Source organism: Onychostruthus taczanowskii, unplaced genomic scaffold (genome assembly GCF_017590055.1).
Source record: "Onychostruthus taczanowskii isolate IOZ18803 unplaced genomic scaffold, ASM1759005v1 scaffold40, whole genome shotgun sequence".
NCBI classification, from domain to species: domain Eukaryota; kingdom Metazoa; phylum Chordata; class Aves; order Passeriformes; family Passeridae; genus Onychostruthus; species Onychostruthus taczanowskii.
In genome coordinates this window covers 60,249-78,772 of record NW_024501460.1, presented here as the reverse complement: position 1 = coordinate 78,772, position 18,524 = coordinate 60,249, and the positions used below count along the sequence as shown (strand labels likewise).

The following is an 18,524-nucleotide window of genomic DNA, read 5'->3' as shown; positions in this document are numbered from 1 at the left end:
AAGGAGTGATGTTGACATGAGACATCCTATTTGCTGCTGTAGACTGTAAGAACCCAGATCAAAGTAAGCGCTGGCTCAAGACAAGGCATGAGGTCTGAAATGGCTGTACAAAAAGGGAGTTGTTCTGTGAAATTTGGACACTGCTGGGAAAGAGAAGACAGCCAACAGATGGAAGGGAAAATACTCCCTTCCGTCTCAATTTTCCACCTCTTAGTGGAAAAACTACATCATTGCAAGATTACATAAAAACAATTACATTAGCTGAAGAGAAACTAAAGGGAGTCTTTATGAGATTGAGTATGATTTTGGCTGTGGGAAGAGTCTTGGGAAGAAATTTTTACAAATGTCTGGTATAGGCTTGTGAATTATATTCCACCAATTGCAGGTACAGAAAGCCAGCTATGCAACACTCTAAGAAAAGGCAGATCCAACCTAGTTTGCTCTAATGCAGACTATAAGTGTTCACTTCTTGTGAAATTCTGATTTATTCAAGTGTTAGGTAGTTGAGAAAGGGACTTTTAATCTTTCATTCACATCAATATACCCTGAGAAACAGCCGCCAAAAACGTTGTCTTGGTTCTGCAAGGTGTTTCTCCCCTCTCAAGAAAGGGCTTTTGGCAACATTTGTACCATGGCCTGACCACACCTACTGTGCAGCATGCTAATAGTAGAATGTATTTCTGGTCTGCCCTAATCCTTTGCCATTAGGGCAGAATAGGAAGAGTTTATCTTATAGAGGCCCCATGAGATTATTAGGTAGATCAAAGAACAATCAGTGAATTCAGGCTGATGAGACATTTCTCTTCTGGCATTGTATCTCCCCATTGAATACCATATGGAACCCTTTACATCTCTGTCTTTGCTACCGGTAGCAACTGAGGATGAATGTCTCTCACCTGTCAGAATTTGTTAACTTGATCAGTTTACATGCCCTGTGGGAACTGGCAAGGGATTCCGATGGGTCGCTAACCCATCGGAATTAGCTGCCAGCTATCTCAGACATGCTGATGGATGGATGGGAGATACCGGATGAGAAGTGACAGCTTACTGCTTCAGCAATGAAAAAAGATGAGAGCTGGAGAAAGTGGAGACCGATGGTGAGTGGGGGGAACTCAGATGGAAGCATGGGGATAAAATCATCTGGAGCCATCCTTCCCTGATTTCCCTCTCCTCTCCCTGTTTTTCACCACCCTCTATTTTTTTCTGGCTCTCTACTACTGCAGTCAACAGGAATTTTGGAGCTTTACTAGGCCGGGATTTAATCATCTGTTTCTTGTTTCCCATCTGTTTAATTCTTCTTTCTTGCCTTAGAGCATTTCTGTACATTTGCCCATTGATCCACAAAGAGCAAAGAGCATAAATGAAACATTGCTCCTTCCTTTGGTTTGGTAGGAAGTTTCAGTTGCTCCTCATCTTCCCAAGGCATAACACAGGTAATGGGATGTGATGTGATTTGCCCATGTCTTCCCATATATTCTGAGCAGGAGGATCAATTGCTCTGCTTCATGACATGGAAATGGGGAAGTGATGCTGTGCATCCAGGTTGGTGTCTGAAGCACTGATGGTGTTCTGGTGACCTCCTTTCTTCAGCAAAGGGCAAGGAGAAATGTCATGGAGCCTGCCAAGAATATCCATCTTGTCAGCAGCATCCCCAGCACATACCTTACTGTGCCTGACTGATGCATGCTGTCACTGGTACATCTAACTTCATCTTGTGTCACAGGAGCCAGAGGGGAGGAGGAGCTGGCAGCAGTGGGAGCATGGGAAACCAGTGCTATTCTTTTGGTGTTGAAAGTGACAAAAGAAAGAAAAAGTGTTTAATTTTACAGCACCTGAAATCCAAGAGATGCTTACAATGAAGATTTTTACTACTAAATTTAACTCAGGGAGTGTATTTTATAACACTGGCCCAAAGAAGAGTTTTTTATTTCCAGAATTTTACAAAGTATTTTTTAGAATTTGAATTAACAGAGAAAAAACCTCTATTTTGAACCCAAACACATTATAGCATCATGCAGTCAGAAAGAGGTAAAGTGAACAAATATATTATATTTGTAATATAGATATAAATATATAAATAATATATAAATATTATAAAACCAACAGATTTTTTTAAGGTTAATAATAGAATACATTACACTTAAGTTAGGAAAAAACCCAGGAAGAAACCATAGCTTTAACAAAAATAATTGATAAATTGTTCACTTTTCATGTTGTTGAAAAAGAAGAATGGCTCATAATTCATGCAATTTTTAAAAATAACATTTAGCACATAGAAAGGAGGCATGGTCATTATGGAAGGGAGAAATATTTCATATTGGAGGAGTGGGATAAAATATTACTATATTTGTGACAGGACACAAATGAGGGTCCTGTTATGCAGACAAACTTGAATTTTTCATTTAATAAGATGCATTTGGAGAGCACCTGGGGAAGCAAATGTCTGCCCATTATTGCACACCAGGAACCAAATTTCTGTCTCACATCACTAGGTTTTGCAAGTAACCCTGCTGGACAGGTGGGCTGAATTTACAAGAGTGTGAGGGCAGGAATTTAGCTAGTGACCTGTCTGAGAGCACTTTTCAGGCTGCTTTTCCACTTCCTTCTTGCTCCAAATTCAAGCTGGATGTTAGTCAGGCTGGATGGTTGCCATCTCTATCTTATCAAAGATCTGTTTTGACTGTCTCTAAAGCTGTGCAGGAGGCATGAAAATTGTCCTCTATGTCCAGCATATTTATGGCAACACTCTGGGCCCAGAAAGGGGCTGCAGTGACAAATGCTCTTCTGACACTCAGTAAAAAAAATGAAGCAGTGTGAACTGCCAGCATTAAGAACAATGCAGAATATATGCACCTAAACATTACCCTGCCTGACAGGTGCTGCTCAAAGCTACACAAGGTAAATAGCTTTGAATATGCACTGCAGTTTAAACCTACCTAAGCTCTGAACAGTGTTGGCTTTCTGTGATGAACAGACTAAATATGTGTTTACAGGCTAATTTACAAATGTTTTGAATTACCTGATTGGTTTCACCTCCATGGGTGATGACCTCTGCTAGACCCTAGCTCTGCCTCCATGCCCACCTTGGCTGCTCCACAGTAGATCTCACACTGGGATCAGAGGTGAGCAATTACAACAAATGAATGTTCCCAAGACGGGCATAGTCACATCTCCATCGAGCTGAAACATTCCTTGCTGTGCGGGGAAAAATATCACATGCAATTTCACGGAAAAAATCTGATATTTTCTCCCTGCCTCTGATACAATATTGCAATATAAACTTCATCCCAAGATCAGTGCAGTAAATGAAACTAACCCACATGTAAGTGGAGTTGTTCAATTTTAGCTACATTTAACTCCATGACCATTCTGCAGAGGACAATCTCTTTGCTCCACTCACTGAAGAAGAGGGGGCAGGGAGCTCTGTTCCCCATCTCCTATCACTTAGAACAGAAAAAAATAGTTTCAAATTACTGTGGGAACTTTAATGGTCATTACTACCTACAGATGAGAAGTCCTATTAATAGAAATAAATGAGCTTAGAAGCAGAGTAATGCAGCTATAGCAAAGAAACTGATGGGAAGTAAAAAAGGGGGAAAGGTAGCAAGGAAACTGATGGGAAGTAAAGAAAATTTCTTTATAGTGTTCATATACATTTCCCTATACTACAAAAGTGTGACTAAAGCTTTTACTGGATCCAAACTGAACCTTACTGTCATCTTGGCAGGGATTTGGTTATGGCAGGAAATTTAACATCCCTACAATTATAACCTCAGATATGAGCAGCAGTTTTGTTTTCCTCTGACAACTGGTTGTGTTCTATGTAGCTCAAATTCCTTAGTTGTGCAGGAAAGAAATGGTGGCTTTATTTACATTTTTGTTGCTATTGATGTTAATTATCTGTATGACATCCCTTTTTTACTTCAGGAACACTCCACCCCCAACTCAAATACCTTCCTAAATTTGTTTATACCAGGGAGAGCAGGTCCAGTCCAGTCATCCTGGACTCAACCAAGTGATAGCTGAATGAAAACCTGTGTAGTTCAGTAATCACTTCAGTTATTTCCTACAGTGAAAGAAGAGGTACAGATGACATGATAAAAAGCATACCTGAGATTCCACCTGGAAAACTTAAGTACAGGATTTAGGAAGAGGAGTTCAAAACAGAACAGACCCATTAAAGGGTTACTGGGAGAACTGTGGAATGGTGAACATTATCAAAGAAGAGCAGACTAAAAAAGTTCTGTTTGTTTAGTCTAGCAAAATAAAGACTGAGAAGGGATATGGCTGTTTATGCTTTCTTTCAGGCCAGTCAAAAGCATGGTGCTACTGAAGTTCCAGGAAAAACCCTAGGACAAGAACAAATGGGAGTAAACTCTCTTTTATACAGGCCTTTTATTCTGTGCTGCATAAGGAGGAGCACTGCCAGCAGGTCAAGGGAGGTGATCCTACACCTCCCTTGGTCAAGGTCTGGTGATGCCACACCTGGAATGCTGTGTCCAGTTTGGGGCTCTCCAGTACATGAGGGACATGAAGATAATGAAGACAGTCCAATGAAGGGCCACAAAGATGATTCAAGCTCTGGAGCATCTCCTAAGAAAAAGGGCTGAGACAACTGAGGCTATTTAGCATGACGAAAACTCAAAGGGAGGAATCTTATCAACGTAAGATATATCTGAAGAGGGGTGCAAAGAAGAGGGAGCCAGGCTTTCTTCAGTGGTGCCCAGTGACAGGCCAGGAGACAATGGGTACACATTGAAACAGAGGAGGTTCCCTCTGAACATTGGGAAACACTTTTTCACTGTGAAGGTGACTGACTAGTGACTGACTACTGGCACAGGTTGCCCACAGAGGTAGTAGAGGCTTCATCCTTACAGATACTTAAAAGCCATCTGGACATGATCCTGTGCAACCAGGTGGCCCTGCTTGGGAAGGGGAGTTGGACCAGATGGGCTCCAAAGGTTCCTGCCAACCTCAATCTTTCTGTCTCAGGCTGGAAATGAATTGACTTCTACCCCCAGAGGAATGGCTTCTTACACAGAAGACCAGAGGACTAAATTAAGCTAATTTTAAGAGTGAGCTTGATTGGGTTAGGTGATGTGATAGCAGGGAACCTTTCCTGCTGACCCTACCAGACATGTGCCACCATACAGTCTTTAAACATCATGGTGATGATAATATTTTATGGTAGTGGAAAGGAAACAGTTTTGTACTCTTAAAAAGAAAGATCACAAGGCCCCAAAGGAGCTGACATCATCTATCTGTGGTTAATATAACTATTAAGTTGTGAAAAGGGACTGATATTAAATTAATAGAAATTTTTCCCTTTTTTTTTCTTTCAGTTTTCTCCTATGTATTAGTAGAAATCAGATGCTTTCCCTAAGTAAAAACAAAGTGTCACAGCTGGTTTGTAAAGTTATTTACAATTTAAATCAGTAGGCAGGCCCCAGTGAACTGAAGGAAAGGACAGTCCTGCCATTATTCCCCCTACCCAGAAAGCTCTCACCCCTCTTCGTCTTTATGATTAGGAATGTCTGGTATGCAAGCATCACTCCAGCACATCCGTGCAGTTCTCCTGTGACTGCAAGTCCCAAATTGAGATTAAGGGCACTTGTAAACAGGGAGTTGGCTCACAAACATTGTCCAGAGCATCACTAATTATTATGCATTTGCTAAGTGCAGGTGTGTACCTTTCCACAGGTAGGAAAAGTGAGACTGCAGCCTTCAAGTGCCTTTAGTTAGCAAACAGATACTGCATGCAGACTGTCAGACACACAGCAGTGCTCAGATTCTGTCTTCAGAGGTGAGGTTTATGCTCAGTAGGGGTGAGTGGGAAAGCTGTAAATATAAACAATCTGATTAGTGGCAGCAGCCTCTTGGAGCGAAAGAGCAGCTTTCCTGTTAACCCTTCTGCACTAGTCACAGTCCCCTTGTTGGTTTACTTTATGCTTTGAGAGAAAAGCTGAACTTTGCTGGCTACCATGGGAGAGAGTTGGAACTGGGGCTCTGCCCCTGGGAGGAAGAGGAGGGTGGGGAGGGAGGAGTACATCCACCAGGCTTGCTGACTAAGTAAGCTGAGCTGTTAGCCAAGCCAAAATTCCTCCTTACGCAATTACTTTTTAGCAATGCCGGCAAATAAGCACTCTAGCCAAACGTGTTATCTTCATAAAATGTGGAGAAGGAAAGAAGCTCTTGCTTGAAAGAGATTAGAAAGAAGAACAGTACACAGGGGCACATCAGCAAAGTAAGAAGCCGAGGCAAAGCCTTGAGAGAGGAGGTGGAATTGTGTTTGTTAAAACATATGGAAGTCAGCTCAGCACAGATCTTGGATCTATGTGCTGTCTATTGAAGTCCTCAGGAAGACTCACATTAAACTGAGCAGGTTTCATCAGTTCCTACAGGAGGTAGAAACAAGTGCTGAAGGTGCTAATTAAGGTGCATAATAAGACTTATAATCTCTTATTTAGAAAACAAAACACCCCATCATTTCTCCTCCCATTTCTCTCCAGTCTGAAGAAAACGTAACAAAACCAATAATCTTATAAGTACCACCACCACCAAAATTAAAAATATACCAAAAATAATAATCTCATAACTACCACCACCACCAAAATTATCAGCAACAGGTAAAACTCTCATTTGTCTATTGAAGACTGTCAAAGAGTGCAACCACTGAGTATCCTTCTTTGTCATGTCACTTCAAATTTTATCTTCTTAAACACATTACAAAAGGCTTGCTCTTTGCAGATTGAAGTGTAAATTGAAGAACAGATAGCCTGTGGAAGCTTCCAAGCTTCTTGTAAGTTGTCTACACCAGCATTTGATAGGAAAACTCAGACCAGTTATAGGAATCACCCACAAAATCCAATACAGCGTCATGGTCAGTGGGACCAGCCTGCTGCTATTGCAGAGGACTGAAAAAAAAAAACAACAAACCCAATGACTTGCACGTTAGTAACTTCTGATTTAATTTTTCCCACAGTCACTATTACAAATGGAGCTGCACAGGAGGAGCTGGGGTAGAAGGATTCCTAAAACTGCTAGTCCACACACAGTTTTAATAGTACCATCCCTCTTCTCTCCTGTAATAAAGCTTGCATTGCCTGTCTCCCAAAGGCATTCCCTGAATGACTTAGGTCCTTTCCCACCATTCATATTGTGATCTGAGGTTTCCTCCCTTTAATCTGACAGCAAAGATGAAAGGCTGTTTCAGAAAAGTAACACAGCGCAACCAAAACATGGACAGAACCTCTGGGGGAACTAACCTTTCTTCTGAAATCAAAGTGGTGAGGACACACATATACACTGCAGTTTGACTGAACAACAGCTAATGAGAAATACAGTTCAGGAACGGACTAAACCAGCTGGGAATAATGGGTAAGGCTTGTGCAGAAGTCACAAATAGAAACAATGTGATTTCTGAAATTCAGAAATCAAAACTTTACCCTTATCATTAAGAACACTGACTTAAGGTTTAAGTCAAGTCAAAAAAAAGGGTGAAAGTCCATGGCTTGATATAGATGTCTGATAATAATTCAGTTGCATGGCTTTTATTACTCCAGTGAGAGAGATACAAGAAAGACAAGATTTACTTCTGCCTTCAAGGTATACTTTTCTAAGTGGTTTGTATTTGTTTGTTTGGTTTTTCTTTTGTTTTTTTTTTTTTTTGTTTGTTTGTTTTTTTAATCTCAGTAACACTGACACAGTGGAAATATGTGAAATATAGTATCAGCTGCATTTTAATGATAATATCATCCAAGTAATGAACAGCTTTATGTACATGACAAAATAAATTACAAAAAGCTCTAATTCTGGACCTGGGGTAACTTCAATTTCACTTTGCCATACTAGGGAAGAAATGGTGCACTTTTCACTTGGTCTTTAAAAGGCAGCAATCCTTCTTGCAAAATAAAACTAAAAGTGGCTAACTACCCTGCAGTCTTAGAAATCTTTTCACACAGTCTTCTTGGGACTAGAACCTACAGTGTAATCTCTACTACAGTGTAAACACCACACCTTTTCAAAACTGTTAGCTAAGACTAAAAACCTCCTCTGTAGGATCTGCAAGACATGTTCAGGTATAAGGTCTGCACTGAAGCTAGTCCAAAGTGGGTCTTGCCCCAGCTTGTTGGTTACTGAGCAACTGCACATGCCAAAAGGGAAGTGTGGTATTGCTCCACTCCGTCTAAAGGACTGTTAGCAACCAAGCAAGGGTTCAGTATATTATGAAAGAATAAATAAGAAAAGCTAAACTATTAGAATAAATGTCTTTCACAAAGGATTTCTGATGCTGAAAGGAATAATTGCTTATAATATATTCTAAACATGCACAGGACTTTCAGCACATAAAACCCCAAAGCAGCATTCCCAGAAACTGTCATTGTAAAGTCTGCTGCAAAGACTTCTCCAGGGCAAACTTCTGTACTAGCCTGAATCTCCCTGACTTCAAGCCCAGTCCTGCAGCCTTTATTTATGTGGACAATTCCATTTGCAGTACTCATGACTGCACAGATAAACTGCTCATGACAGAGCAAGCCTCAACTCAAACAAGTCAGTTCAAGTAATATTAGGAATAGAAAAAGACTAATACACGTACTTTAAATACTTCTGGCTCCATAATATCATGCTGTAAGTTGAGGGGAAGTTGGCAGAGAACTCACTGAAGAGTCCTATTTCCTACCTAATTAAGGACAATGACAGATAAGGAAGCCAGGCACATCCTTTTCATATTAAAGTGATTATATATTTTTAATACTTAATCTGTCTGACTCTTTTTGCTAGATTTCTTATAAAGCATATTTAAATGACATTATATTTCTTCTCATGGTAGTGCCTTAGTCTGTGATAGTAAGAGACACAATCATTCTTTGTTTCTTGCTTTTAGTACAGATCAGTGGTTACTAAATACTGGTTAATACTGGTTAAATTCCATAGTCCATATTATTCAGGAAATCATACTAGGTGAGTATCAAATGGGTTTTACCTTTCATCTGTTCATATTTGGAAAAATTCTCAGTAAGAGTTACCTCCTGTGATTATGTAGGTGTATAGTTCTTTCAAGAGCATTTATTTTGTACTGGAAGTTTTAAAAGCAAGCTTTGATAAAAAGCTTAATAAAATTTAAAGCTTCATAAAATTTGATAAAATTTAATCTTTTTTTGGTTGGTTGATTTGCTTTCTTAGTATCTTCAGAGTTTTCTCAAAGTAAATTCTTTCTTTTTCTCACTTATAATTTTAGATCTCTAATCCTATGTCTTGCTTAAAATTGCCTACCCTTTAGTCATTACAGGGCATATAATGATATTTAAAGTATTTAAAATGTTTTATGGAATCTTGTGACAAGCAATAGTTTCCTGATTTAAAAAATATATTCCATGAAAACAGGATTTGTTCTCTCACCTCAACTTTCTGCCCATATAGTGCTCACCTGTGAGCAAAGAATAGAAATTGCCAACATTAAGAGGGATATTTAGGAAAATGCTACATATGTATTAACTCAATTACAGGCAGCACACGTCCATAAAATGCCTAGCTTGCTCAAAATCTTTATTTCCCCCAGATTTTTGCTACAAACTAACAGATAATAAAAGTTACAAGTAACTGATAGCTCTCCTAAGGATTGCCATATGAAAAGTGTCTAATTGTTGCGGAAATCTGTTCAAATGCAGGCTTTTCCTCTGCCAGTGGTGAATAACAATCAAAAGGCAACAGCCCTTATCATCTTGTCCATTTTGCAGGCTGAAATGCTTCACCTCTTAAGAATGCATTCCTTTTATTGGAATGATGGGTGTGCTCTGGGCTTGGACTTGGTGGAGTTCACCGTCTGCTTAAGCCACAGACACCTTCCATTAATTTTTTTTTTCCTTTTCAGAGTTGATCTCCTCCTTTCTATTCTTAATGTGAAATTTGAGCATTTCAAAACCACACACTTTTGTGGAGCACACTGGAAGCAATTATCCAGGAATACATTGTGGTTTGGAAAAGTATTAATTTCCATGATTTGTAGGAAACACCAAAGGAATTAGTAACAAGATCATCAGTATAGTGTCAAAACATCTTCCAAAATCGGGAAGGCACCTCCCAGACAAGAGAGTGATTAAACACAGACTCTCCCTGCTTTATTAAGGTAACCTTTTGATGGGATCTCTTAACATCTAGCCTGAAGTCTGCCAAAGGCTTCCCTTGATTCTCAGCTCTCTTGTCTGCAGCTGCAGGGCCAAGACCTTTGTACTGTATTTGCCTCATAGAGAGGTTGGAGTGCCAAGTTCAGGAATATCTCTAAATCTCTTGGAAAGCAGTAGTGAGAAAAAGGTGTAAGTGCAATGCATCATCTGCTCCCTGAGAACCTCTCCAGTATTAGAGAGTTTTGAAGTTGTCCAGGAGAGTCAGATATGTTACACAAAGGAGGCACTTTAGAGAAAGCCTGGATGTTTATGTTACACTATCAAAGAAGTGCTTGCTGTTCTCTGAACGATCTGTCAGTTCTCCTGAGATGCCTGAATGAAAAGCAAGGTTTAGAACTCACTTGAAAAAAATCTGTATTTTTGCTTTGCTCCTGTGGTGGCAAGCCGTGACTCACAGGTGACATGTAAAGCGTAAGATGAGCCTCTGAGAAGAGTCAGGGAAAAAAAACCTCAAAAAGAGAAGAGAAGAGAAGAGAAGAGAAGAGAAGAGAAGAGAAGAGAAGAGAAGAGGATTCCTCCTGTGAGGGGTGCAACAGCACTGTGACCCATGGTCCCAGGGAAGAAAGCTGCTTTTTTACCTCCATCAACCCTTCCAGAATTTTAAGGTCTCCTCTATTATAGGCTATTCTCTTGATGGAACTGCTCTATAACATTCTTAGTGGTTTGGGGGCTAGATATTACAGGAGATCCCCTCTTCCCCTGAAATCAGTCCATATTAAAAAATACTATAGTGATGTTACATGCATGCTTTGGGAAAATATAAAGATCAAACTGATGTGCACAGCAATGTGACTGGAGGGAATGGACAGGTGCTCAAATGGACAATGGCCAAAATGAAATAAATTTTACTCTTTTTTTTCACCCTTTCTCTGTGATTCATCAATCTGAAAAAATTATATTCTTTATTTAAAATTATTTTCTTCACAAGCAAAAAAATAATATATATATGTTACAGAACATCATCTCAATATGCATTTCTGAAAGTCCTCTGACTCCTTTAATTCCTTAACGCTGTAAACATACCCCAATTTGTTTATATGTAACGTGAGATCAGTGCTTAAAAATAAACCAAATAGGAATTGCAGTGTGTGTGTGTGTGTGTGTGTGTGTATGTGTACAACAGACACAGCAATCTCTGCTAGGGGCTGAAGACATGACACTGAAGGAAGACTGTCCATTATATTTATTTGGTTTTAATCCCATGGCTAGTGCATGAAGTGCAGAAAGTTAAGCAAAGGTGATGGATTTTAAAAAATAAACTCAACACTAATTGTCACTGAAGCATCTAGACACAGTCCTATGTTCCTTTCAAAATGGAATGGCCACCACTCTTTTCCAAAGGTAAGCACTACCTAGCTATCCCCATTGTAAGCACATCCAGTCAGATCCCAAACCTAAAGAATCAGTTCAACCATGGGCCCTTCAGTATTTGCCATCCCTCTCTCAGAACACAAGATTTTGTGTCAAAAGAAAGATTTCAGCTTTACTGCTGCATTTTCTCTTAAGCACCAAAGAATTCAAAATGTTTCATATTTGGTTTTATATAGTTCATTATGGCTTCTCAATTTAGGCACCTGCATCAAGTTAATTAGGCAGAATATAATGGTTCCTTTGATTCAGAGTTGTACAACACTAAGCATCAAGCTGTAGAGTAAAAAGAAAAGTTGCATTGTTCACAGAAGTTTGCTTTCAGTAGGTAGGTAAAGCAGAGACTGCAGGAGATGGCACAAAGAAAAAAAATTCTATTAGGTAGAATAAAGTCCCAAAGTCTATTTTGCTCACAAACCCAAAAATCAAGTGATTTCTAGTTACCAAAGGAGTCAGGACAACAATGGGAGTTTCTGTAGATTTTAAAACAGTATGAGTCAAATGTTTAAAAATCAGCATTTCAGCTGCTGGAAAATTGCATACATGGCAGTAGGTCCTAGGAAATTTTCCCATCCATGAATTTAGTAGCAAAAACAAGCTCCTGGTGCACACTAAGGTTTGAGAAGATGAGAGCTCACAGCCCATGGTTCAGAGGAAGTGTTACTGTGACAAAATATTAATTTTGTATGAATACAGCACTGATGGCATTGCATGCATTTTGACACACAGCAGTCCCCCAAAGGAAGTGTTATCTAATTGGTTCTATCAAAGGCAGGCATCTCCTTGGCATCTAGAAAGGAATATATAATCCAGGGGTCTCCTTCTCTGAGTAAATTTCCTTCCTGACCTCCCAGCTGGGCTCCTGCTCAGGGCCATGCAGTTTGTATTGCAGAAGAGCCAAGGAGGATTTCTGGTTCTTCCAAAGGCACTTGCTGTCTGGCCAGGCGGTAGAGAAGTCTGAAAAATACCAACTGTGCACATCCATATAATTTTCAGTAGCAAAAAATGGCCCTACAACAACTTCTGCAGGATATCACCAAACAGAAGAAAAAATCATCTACAGGGCAACTGCAATACAGAAATAGTGTTGTAACAAGGAAACACATGATGAAAAAACATGAGGAATTATCACTAAATTATTAAAATACAGAAGTAAGCAGATCACACTTTATTGGCAGGTCACTGTTCAATTAACCTTTACAAATAACTGCAATTAATACATTTGTTTTGTTTATATAAATGTTGACATGAGACAGATTAACACATTGGCTGAATTAGAGGGCTAAACTGCTCCAGTTTAATGCAAGTATTTGGTAAATCACTGGTGCTGTAACACATGCAGTTATTAAATGCCCTGAAGTCAGACCAAAAGCCAGATAAAAAATTTACTGATAGATTGCCTGTGAATTGCAAATTACATTAGTTAATATTAATGATTTCAATTACTAAAACAAAGAAATGACCCCCAAAGTTTTATGCCATTTTAATCTACTCATCTCTACCTCAGATAGCATTTACATTTATATCTAACTTCATTTTAATGTGGAACTACCTAAGTAATCATTTTAGCAGCAAGTAAATGCCTAAAAATGCAGCAGTGACTTCTAGTGGGGGTATTAAACCCTTCTCAAAATAAGTCATCTATACCATAATTTCCACTATGCAACAAGGCAAAAGGACTTGTGTCCACAGTAAAACTGTGAGAATATAAATGAGAATATAATATCACTGTGAGTAAAACAAGAGAATATAAACTGATCTAAATCTCCTGTGTGTTCACAATTAACAAAATCTCATTTGGAAGGTACAAAAAAAAAAATGAGGCTTACCTCTCACTAACATTTCAATTTGCAGTTGAATCCTGGGGTTTGGGAATGCAAAAGCACCATATTAATGATAAAACAGGGGCAGGTAGTGCTGAAAACCTCCTACATGTAGCTATGTTAGCAGCAGAGCCAACTCAAACTTACATATGCAGGAGTATTTGTGGTCTAAACGTGAATACTTCAAGAGGCTTTTAGGCAAAGCAGCCCACGCTGTGTAACCATACACCAGATTATCTCCAGGTAAAAACACAGACTTGGGCATTTCAGAGGAAGACAAAGTGCTCCAGTACAACCTTAATAAAGCTGGAAAGAAACTAGGAGAGAAGAGTGCCCCCAGAAATGCATTTTCCTGGAAAAAATAGACTTTGAACATGATTTCACTTCTTATAACTCACTCATCAGTGGTAGCTCCTCCATCACAATGATTTTAGCTGGATTTATGCAGCCTTGAATGGAGGGTTCCAATTCTCCTATCATTCTGTCAAGGCAATCTCCTTCCTTGCGCACAATTCCTGGAAACAGTTCTGTCAGGAGTGTATCTATACTTAATTAAGAATAGTGATAAGTATGTGCTGGGAAATATAAATAAATGATGCACTACTTTCACACGTGCTGGTCTTTGATTACGTGTCAAAAAGAACCAAAACCACTTGTTGTCAAGGCATGGAATAGTTTAAAATGCTAAGCGATTTCTTTGGTTGATTTGCTGTTGGCTACAGGCAGCAACAGCCAGGTCCTCTCCCACAGGTAGGCAAGAGATGTGATACAAGTTTTGCAGGAAGCACGGCGTGTTGGTCAGAGGCTGACTTCACTCAAAGCCCCAAAACCACCCCCTCCCTCCACTCCTACAAACTCCAGAACTCCCCATGCTTTATGGCCAGAAGCAGCTTGAGCCTGCAGCAGTAAGCATCTCAGCTCACTCAGGCAGAGCTATATACCTTCACTGAATGATCACCGCTGTCTAAAACGACGAGGGAATTGTCTTCCGTGTAAGTCAGTCCAACAGGATAAGAAAGCCCGTGACTAATTAGAGGATTAAAGATGGGAAATTCCTCAGGTTTTCCTAAGCATATGACAGCCTGGCTACAAACATCCGTTACTATAACACGACCTTCTTTGTCAAAGGCCACAGCCGTAGCATATATTCTGGAGGGGAAAACGAGGTTCAGGCCAAAGCTGTCCATCTGGCCGATGAGATCCATCTCCGCACTGAATATCGTCACTCGGGTGCTGCCCCTGCTCGCACCTCGAGCTTTCAGGTGCTCTATTACCACGACAGTACCCGAGGTCTGGCAGACTGCAACTGCCCTGGGGCTGACAAGCCGGGACCGGATCATCTGGCACGTCTTTAATTCCCCCCTTTGGAAGTCGGCCGCCAAGCGGTAGAGCGCGCCTGCCTCCGAGTCCGTCAGGATTACTTCGCTCTTGGGGGTGGCATCCAAGCCCCAGGGCAAACAGAAGCCTTCCCGGACAGCCAGGAGGCCCCTTCCCTCAAAATCGAAGGCCTTCACGGAGCAGTCTCCGCCGTCGGTGACCACCACGTGCCCGTCCGACGTGACCGTCACGTCGAGCGCATACTTGATGTCGTTGCTCGCGTCCCCCCGCTCCCCGAACCGCCGCAGGCAGAACCCGCTCGGCCCGAAGACGTGGATCCTCTTCTTGCCGTCGTGCGCCACTGCCAGGCGGCCCGACCCGGGGCAGGCCGCCACCCCGGTGGGGTTCACCAGCGACCCCCAGCCCCCCAGGCACAGCCGCAGCCCGAGCCCCGCGGGGGCCGCCGCCGCCCCTCCGCCGCTCCTGCCCAGGGCCGAGGCGAGGCCGCCGCCGGCGGGGCCTAGGAGCTCCAGCAGCTGCAGCAGCGGGCGGCAGTCGCTGGTCTCGGCCGGGCCGCAGAGCCGCCGGCAGAAGGGACACTCCAGCCTCTGGCGCTCGGCGCCGGCCAGGGCCCCCACGCAGCCCCGGCAGAGGACGTGCCCGCAGGGCAGGTTGAGCGGCCGCCGCTGCCCGTCGGGGCCGTACGGCTCGAAGCACACCCGGCACTCCAGCAGGCTCAGCTCCGCCTCGTCCTCCGCCGCCATCCCCGCCTGAGGGGAGCGATCGGAGCCCCGGCAACGGCCCCGGATCCCCCGGGCCCAGCGGGGCGGGCGCTGAGCGCGGCCGAGGCGGGCGCGCGCCCCCTGCGGGCCAGCGGGGGCGGAGCAGGGCCCGGGCCGCCCTTCCCGCCGGGACCGCGGGCTGTCCCTGCGCCCACCGCTGCGCCCGCACGTCCACCCGTGCGCATACATCCACCAGCACGTCCAAGTGTCCACCAGAATGTTCAACCACCCGCCAGAATATTCACATACCCACCAGATTCTTACAGACATCCAGACAGCAAGTTACCGTACCGCTACTAGCTCTCTTTATGCCCCTAGCAGAGTAAGGAATTAAGCCACAATTTTACAGAATCATGGAATCACTGGATGGTTTTGATTAGAAGGGACCTTGATAATTATCTGGTTCCAATCCCCCTCCCATAGGCAGGGATGACCAGGATAGATCAGGTTGCTCAAAGCTCCATCCAACACTTGAACACTTCCAGAGATGGGGCATCCACAGCTTCTCTGGGCAACATGTTCCAGTCTCATCATGCTTGCACTAAAGAATTTCTTCTTAATATATCACCTAAACTTACTCTCTGTCAGATTTCCCTTGTCCTGTCACTACATGCCCTTGTAAAAAGTCTCTTTCCAGTTCTCCTGCAGGCCCTTCAGGTACTGGAAGGCTGCTCTAAGGTCTCTTCAGAGCCTTCTCCAGGCTGAACAACACCAACTCTCTCAACCTGTGTGGAGATATACATAGGAGATGTACTCCATCCCTGTGAACACCTTGGTTTCATTGGATTTTCCCACTGTTCTGGCAAAATTTAGGAAATATTTACATCCATCACTAGTAGACACATTTCTCAGACAGGCACGTACGCACATATCTGTCAGGTGCATGGGCAACATGTGCTCCTTCTGCTAGGTGTATTTACAGGGTATTCTCAGAGTAGTTACAGGGTACACACAGATCTTACACATCCTAAAATGGCTATTTTGGCACACGGCATTGCTCTTCCCAGGCTATTGCATGCCTGGGAGTTCTGTGCAGGACATCACAGAGCATGTGGCAGCCTCGTGCCAAGCGCCTGGCCTTTTGCAGCTATTACATATCTCAGTGTCTGAGATAAACTTTGGGAGCTCTCATGTTGCATCTGGAAAAAAACTTGAAAGGAAGGAGATGCTTTAACCTGGTAGCTGCAGTACTGGCCAGGAGTGAAAACAAACAAAACCAGCAGCTCCCAGCTTGCACTGGCTCACTGGCTGTATTCGTTCTTCTCTGTGTCAACCCAACTTTGAAACACGAGTATCTATGAGCAATACAGAGTGTTCCAATGAGCTGTGGGTGTGGGGACTGCTGTGCTAAAATCAGCAGACCCATTTGCAGCTCTAGGGCTATGCAGTCTAAAAAGCCCCAATGCTTTTATTTGCCTTCTATTCTTGATGACTTATGATACATTACATTGCAATCATACCTTTCCTTTCAAAATAAGCTGCAAAGGGGAGAAGTCGCTGTGCTCTGTCAACCTCAAAGTAGAGAAGACTTTTCTCATATTCAGATGGAACTTCCTGTGTTTCAGTTTGTGCCTTTTGCCCCTTTTCCTGTCGCTGGGTACCACTGAAAAGTCTTGTCCCATCCTCTTGTCAGCTGCCCTTAAAGATATTTGTAACATTGATGGTCCCTTCTCAGCTGCCTCCTCTCCAGGACAAACAATGGTTCTCTCAGCCTTTCCTCATAAGCAATATGCTTCAGTCCCCCAGCCATCTTTATGGTCCTCTGCTGGACCTGCTCCATGTTGAGGTCTCTCTTGTCCTGAGGAGCCCAGAACTGGACACAGTACTCTAGATGCAGCCTCACCAGGGCTGAGTAGAAGGGCGGGATCACCTCCCTCGACCTGTTGACCACACTCTTCCTAAGGCACCCCAGGATACCACTGGCCTTCTTGGCCACAAGGGCTATCTTGTTGACCACCGGGACTCCCAGGTCCTTCTCTAAAGAGCTGCTTTCCAGCAGGTCAGCCCCCAGCCTGTGCTGATGCCCTGGGTTTTTCTTCCCCAGGTGGAGGACCTGCACTTCCCTTCTTTGAGCTTCACTAGGTTCCTCTCTACCCAGCTCCTGTGCCTGTCCAGGTGTTGCAGCATGGCCGCAGAGCACTGTGGTGTGTCAGCCACTCCCCCTAGTTTTGTATCATGATCAAACTTAGTGCAGGTACACTCTGTCCCTTCATTCAGGTGACTGATTAATAAGGTGAACAAGACTGGACCCCCTACTGACCCCTGGGAACACTGCTTGCTAAAGCCCTCCAACTAGCCTGATCAAAACACTGAGCTCCGCCACTCAGCCGGTTCTCAATCTACCTCACTGCCCACTAACCCCGTCCATTTCCCTTGGTGAATCCATGTTGACTACTCTTGATAGCCCCCTTTTCCTCCACTTGCTTAGAGATGACATCCAGGATGGGTTGTTCCAAGGATGAGGGTGAGATTGACTGGCCTATAGTTTCCTAGGTCCTCCTTCTTGCACTTTTTCAAGACTGGAGCGACATTGGTTTTCCTCCAAAAAAGGAAAAGGGGGCGTCCTCAGGCACCCCTCCCATACTCCGTGACCTTTCAGATACGATGGAGAATGGTTTAGCAGTAACATTGGCTGCTCTCTCATCACTCTTTGGGCCATCTTACCCAAGTCATGTTAGTTTGCTTGCCCATAGCTGCACTTTCAAATGAGGGAGCAGCACACTTGTGAGTGACTGCCAGGACATTTTCCACCCATTCCTCCCTGTCATCCAGTCTACTTCCCTCCAGCCTTGCTTGCTGGGTGGTAATTTCCTCTTGGCAGCTGCTGCCTTGCCTTGCCCACTCACTGCCAGCTCTTCACTTGACATATATTCACAGGCATGGAGAGGCCTGTGAACTTGCAGCAGCTTCCCACCTCTGCCCAGCCTGGTGCAAGGCCAGTGCCCCATGAGACAGTGTTTGAACCGCAGCTGCCACACTCCCAGGGCTGCCAGCTGGTGAGGCCGAGTTGCAGAGTGTCAGGCAGACAGCACCGACCTGCAATGGCTGAA

The 18,524-nt window shown here is 43.1% G+C and overlaps 1 protein-coding gene across 1 annotated transcript; it reads right to left on the bottom strand.

Annotated features, from left to right (window-relative positions):
• Window positions 1–12,705: 12,705 nt before the first annotated feature.
• NHLRC1 (NHL repeat containing E3 ubiquitin protein ligase 1) lies at window positions 12,706–18,510 on the bottom strand. Its single transcript, XM_041413254.1, has one exon. The coding sequence runs from the start codon at window positions 15,742–15,744 to the stop codon at window positions 14,299–14,301; it is 1,446 nt and encodes a 481-aa protein (XP_041269188.1). The 5' UTR covers window positions 15,745–18,510; the 3' UTR covers window positions 12,706–14,298.
• Between the last annotated feature and the right edge of the window lie 14 nt (window positions 18,511–18,524).

Coding starts and splice junctions, on each gene's coding strand:
- NHLRC1 (XM_041413254.1), bottom strand. CDS start 15,744: ATGTCTGTAAGAATCTGGTGGGTATGTGAATATTCTGGCGGGTGGTTG.